Source organism: Centruroides vittatus, unplaced genomic scaffold (assembly GCF_030686945.1).
Source record: "Centruroides vittatus isolate TY-2023 unplaced genomic scaffold, ASM3068694v2 contig_911, whole genome shotgun sequence".
Classification (NCBI taxonomy): domain Eukaryota; kingdom Metazoa; phylum Arthropoda; class Arachnida; order Scorpiones; family Buthidae; genus Centruroides; species Centruroides vittatus.
The window spans coordinates 887,006-893,005 of NW_027122600.1; the positions used below are offsets into that span (position 1 = coordinate 887,006).

Consider the following 6,000-nt stretch of genomic DNA (forward strand, 5'->3'; position numbering starts at 1 on the left):
AGATCATTCACTACAATTTGATCAACGATTTCGGTTATTGTTACCAAACTTTTACTAATGAAATCTGTAGAGAAATTCTTTGGGTTCTTCATTTTCAGAATCTGTTATCCAGTTCTATATGAATTCCTTGTTCTGCCAGTTCTTGAAGGTTGTCAGTAAGGCTCTCAACAAAAACCTGCAGTAAATCCTCGATATCCTGCTGTACCGATTAGGTTGACAATTTGGTCAACCTAACGATATAGTGATAGGCACTTCTTGTTGAGAATTCTTGGATACCTTCAGCCATAACTTCTTTCACACTCCTTTCTTGCATTTATCAGTTAATTCTTGCCAAGCAAAGTTGATATTTCCTATGGCATCTGTGATGTTATATTTTTTCCAAAACTGCACAAAACAAATATAGATTTAAGGGAAGTACAGTGCTACAACAAATTGTCACCTTTTGCTGATTGGTTTATGTTCGTAAATAATTACATTATATACGAATCAATGAAATGATGCAATAATTTACATCAGTGTAAATTTTGAGCTTTTTTTAGACTTTGAACAGACCACATTATATTGAATCAGTGTTAATCGAGGCAGCGTTAAGTGGGATCTTACTGTAATCAAAAAACATTTAAATATAGATATCCTTTATAATTTATGCTGATGCATATGACATTAAAATACATAATAAACCCAATCAACTATAAGAAGATTTAAATTTGCTTGTAAAAACTTTGAAACCTTTAAATTGTAGTTCACTGTAAACAGATGAAACTTCGGTGCTTTTCCTTTGATATAATTCTTGTCTATTTAACTTTACAATTAATAATATCAACAAATTAGTGGTCTTGGCATAATCTTTCATCAGGGGATGACTTTCCTGTGACACACAGATAACAAATCCTTTTACAATCTTATCTACAGAGGGATTATATGATGATAATGAAAAAAAACTAACAAGACTGTTCTATGTTCATTGTTTACAAGTTTAATCATTTGAGGTTCAGCTGTCACCATTAACATAGAAAAAATTAAAAACAGCCTTGGTAAAAACACATCTTTTATTAAACAAGCTCAGTAATTTACATTTTGCTAACTCTGTTGAAGAAGCATGTAGACTTCACTCGCCTCACTTACAAAAAAAGATTATGCTATTTTGATCATCTGTCTTTCAGTGTAGCTTGTAATATTTGTAAAAATAAAATAAATAAAAATATTGTACAGAATTTGAAAAAAAAAAAACTTAAAAAAATCGGAAATTAAAAAATTAATATCATCATACATTTATGTCAAATGTTAGGGTGTGTTTTATTTCAATAATTACAAAAGATCATTGTTAATTTTTTTTAATAGTATATACACCGTTTCCACCAATTCATATTAATTTTTTGTACAATCACCGATGACTATTCATAAAATCAAGTTTTTAATTTTTCACCTAGTAATGGGATGAATAATCAGAAAGGACACTTCAAAAAATTTTTTTTGCAGTACAGCAAAAAGTTTTTTTAATTAAAATCTTCGTTGACAAAAAATATGCATGCACTACACTAACATTTTTATTTGCACTTTTAAAATTTCATGTTTCTTTTATCTAAATTTTAGTTCTAAAAATGAATTTCAAAATAAATTATTATGTTATTAGTCACTAAAAGTAGAAACAACAGAAATCATTAGCTTAAATTCACTGATTTTTTATTCAAATGTTAAGAACACAATTAAGCTGTATAATTTTTGTACTAGACCCAGTTCATAGGATTAATAGTTTTACAGATCAGTAGTATGACTATAAAACTCTTCAAGCATTAAACTATTAACTCACTAGTGAGTCTATTTTAAAGCATTTATGAAACAGTTCATATACTGCCGAGAAAATATGAGAAATTATTTCAAGTTCCAGAATGAATCAAATTATAATTATACAATTTTATATTAATACATAAATATAAGGGTATTAAGATTATTTTAATATAAATTAATCTTTAATAACAAGGCAGAAATCAAAATCAAATTCATCTATTTTATATAGGTCTTGTAACATTATTAACAGATTTCTCATTTATGTGCAAGGCCTATCTAAGTTGATGAATTTTACTTTAATATTTTCCTGAATCATACAAATTACTATTTAAATAAAAAAAAGTATCTAATTTTTTAATCTATAAAGTAATATTACTTGTAGTATTATTTATTTTCTTGTTTTAAAACATTTTAATTAAATAAATATTTAGAATTGTGTAAACAGGAACAAGATTTCACAATTTAATCAGTTTACATATATAATATTTAAAAAAGGAATGTTTGTATATATTTTTTACTCCACTCATTAAAAAAAAACTACTTCCTCAAATTCCTTTCATGAAGATTAATTTATCATCACTATAAATATTTTAAACATCTTACACGTACCGCTAATTATTTTTGAATATATGTATATTTTAAAGTATATTTATTAATCCAAATTATATTTTATAGTTTAGTAAAATCAATATTTATCAGATGTCACGTATGTAATAAATGCTACAATGCGATGTTCGGTTTTGTTTTAAAATTTGCCATTGGATAAACTTAGCCGTCCAATAGCAGACAATATTTCCACAAATAAATACTTATAATAAAAAGATTGAATTTAGTTGAATTCAAGGACACATTGAAGTTCAAATCAACTAAATTAAAATATAATATAAGATCTTACAGATAACTATTTCTAATAAAAAATAACAAAACTTAATTATGATCGTTTTAAGTATTGATTACATTAATTTTTCTATTCGTTTGAAGATATATAATAAGTGAAATTATTATTAAAATACATTTTTTATCGAGTGGTTTAGAAGTAAAATTTTTATCCCTGAATACAATTTACAATTTATTTTAACATTACTGTACAAGTCACTTATTAAAAGTTTTAATTGATTAAAACGTCAGTTTTTGAATTTAAATTATGTCTTAAGAAAATATTAAAATAAATGTTTTCGAAATTTGTCCTATAAAATCAAAAAGCAAGAAATTTATTAATTATTTTAATAATTATTTTAGCCCATATTCTATAATTTTAAAAAGTTATTTACTGTTAAAAAATGGATGGTAAACAATTTTTTAAACATTACATTTTCTTCATAAAGCAGTAAATTAAATTATTATTATTAATAATATATAATAATATTTTTTAAACACAAATATATTAATAATTATGATTAATCAATTTAGAAAAAGTTCTGGAATACAGATGATAGAAAAATTAAATGATATATTGTATTTTAAAATACAGCACACAGCTGCATCCTACAACCTATCAAATTTTAACATTTGATAGGTTGTAGATTGGATGGAGGTCTGTGTAGCGTAACTGGTGGATGTTCACATGGCAGGCGGGAGTTGTGAGTTAAAGACCCACTTTGGGCAGATTCTTTTCTTCCAGAACCTTCTAAATTATTAAATTTATTAAGAGGCAAGATTTATGGCACCTAACGTCTACCTTTAGGCCAAATTACTTCATAATTAAAATTAGTAGCATTAATATATCCCAACGTAATCTGGCAATCGTTTGGATTTAACATTTGAAAAAAAAAATTCCATTTCTACTAAAATTGTTACTAAGGATTAATTATTTTCATTCATAAAATCATCTACATTTAAACTTTTTTTTATGCAAAAGACAGGGTTAACTTTGGTTTTATTTTGTGATTATTCTATCAAAATGTTTAATTAAATTACTGAACAATTTATATTATTGTGGAGATGTAACATGTAACCATTTCATATTTCAACATTTGCTACAAACATAATATATTTCAAAACAATGAAACAAGAGTTTAAAAATATAAATATATATATATATATAAAAAGATCAATAATAAAGTTTATAAAAACAGTATCATTTACTATCAAATAAATACTTATCAGTTAAATATTTATTCCAGTGCAGTTTAGAGTATCATTTACATTGAGTTAACTTTTAGATAGACATTAATACTTTGTTTTCGTATTACAACAGTAAAATATTTCAATCAAATGAAGCAATTTTTCCTATTAAAAATAATATTTTAATAATAAAATTTCAAATTAAGATTAAATACAAAATTTTATTCATATATCTAATAAATATACTATGGTAGATCACATTAACATGTAAACTCCCCTCTTGTTTTCAGAATTATTGTTATTTCAGTCTGTCACGAATAACTCCTAAAATTTCAATCTTAGTTGCAACATTAATCATTTTCTCATTATTTCTGATTTAAAATATACTGGTATACTTCTTTAAAACACTGGGAAAACATTTTCTAGTTTCCAGCTTTGTACATATTTCTCTACTCTTCATATACAAATGTTTCCTTAAATTTCTTCTCGTTTTTAGATTTACCGTTTACCACACTAGTCATATTTCTAACCTCGACTATATACATCGCATCGACAGGTAGCATTTTACATTCGATTCTCGTGCGTCGCTTCCCGAACCTAAAAGAAATTTCCGTACAAAATTTGTAGCAAAAATAAGTCATTTTAATTATACAAACGGAAGCTTCTGAAAAAGCTATTCATTCTGGTTAGGAATATACAAGCCGTCTAACACTTATGAAGTTGTCAAACATCTTATAAGTTTATTCATAGGAAAGGGGGGAAAGAAACCAACAAAGTCGTCTATTTATAAAAACTATTCTTAGTTATTTTACTTTTCTGTGTATTAAGATCTTAAAATGTTGAATTGCACGTTGTATTCCATATGTTGATATCATAAAATAGTGAATATTGTAAATTTTGTTGAGAGAAATAATTCATTAATAAATTTCTTGATAATAATCTGAATTAAAATGAATTTTACCTACCTGACCTAAAAACTGGAAGCCGTATTTATCAGCTAATTCTCTAGCAGCATCAGGCCCTTCAGTAACTTGTACTACGAATTGATCGGTATAAATATCGGCACAGTTAACAGTTTTAATTAGAATAATTGTAAACAGAACAGCAAGCAACTGCGATCCATCACCCCAATTAGAAAACATTACTATCACATTAATTAATGCATAAGGTTTGTTAATGTTCCAACAATATACACAATCCTCCCTCCTCCTTCGATTGACTAGTTAAGTTAGAGTAAGAGTTTTGGCGACTTTTAACCTCCGTAAGAAAATGCACGTCATTATTCCGCCACTTGACTCGTTAACGTCCTACTTAATGACGATGATTTGTACGAATTTATTGTCAAACTTTACCTCATGGCTTCCACAAGTTAATTCGAATGCGCGCCCTCTCTTATCAGGAACGTAAATAAAAATTTTCGATGGCGAAGGTTTAAAAATTTTATTTTTATCGGTTTTTTTTTTTCTTTTTTGGTAATGTATCGATTGTTTTCGTTTTTAATATTAATAGGAGAATGTAAAGTATTATTTTCGAGTAAAGCGGTTTTTATAATGCGTTATAACGGTTTCAAATTTAAAAGTTTTATTCAAATTAGGCTTTTAAATTTTACATTTAAAAAGGGGAAATTGGTTAAAATTTTGATACTTTGGTTTTTTTTTAGAAAAGTTACGTCAAATGTTGGCATTGAGAAAGATTATTAATACTAATTAGTTCTCGGATGTTTTCTTCAGATAATCCGTTACTCTTTCTTTTTTTTTTTTTTTTAACTTTTCGCCCTATAGGCAATAAGAGGTCTCTTTTGGGTCGAGAAATCCCCAGGAATTTTTCGGGGGGTGGTCCGTTCGGATGTCGGGCCCCGTCCCTCACCACCCGGTCGCCCCATTGTGGGCCTGGCCGAACCCATAATGGGCCTACTAAAACAGGCCCTCTTAGTGCCCACAGGGCGAAAAGAGTTAAAAAAAAAAAAAAAAAAAAAAAGAGGTCTCTTTTAGCAAGCCTATTATGGGTTCGGCAAAGCCCACAATGGGGCGGCCGGGTGGTGAGGGACGGGGCTCGACATATCCGGAAGGACCAACTCCGAAAAATTCCTGGGGATATATCGACCCGTCCGGATTCGAACCCGGGTCCCCCAGAGCGGTACGCTGCCAC

General features: G+C 27.9%; 1 protein-coding gene across 2 annotated transcripts in view; it reads right to left on the minus strand.

Annotated features, from left to right (window-relative positions):
- Positions 1-5,250, minus strand: part of LOC136984233 (furin-like protease 1) — a 48,990-nt gene extending 43,740 nt beyond the window's left edge. For both annotated transcript variants that reach the window (XM_067281135.1, XM_067281136.1), the window contains exon 1: positions 4,818-5,250. In XM_067281135.1, coding sequence (XP_067137236.1) covers positions 4,818-4,994 — 177 coding nt within the window. In that variant the 5' untranslated portion in view covers positions 4,995-5,250. The remainder of the gene's footprint in view (positions 1-4,817) is intronic.
- Between the last annotated feature and the right edge of the window lie 750 nt (positions 5,251-6,000).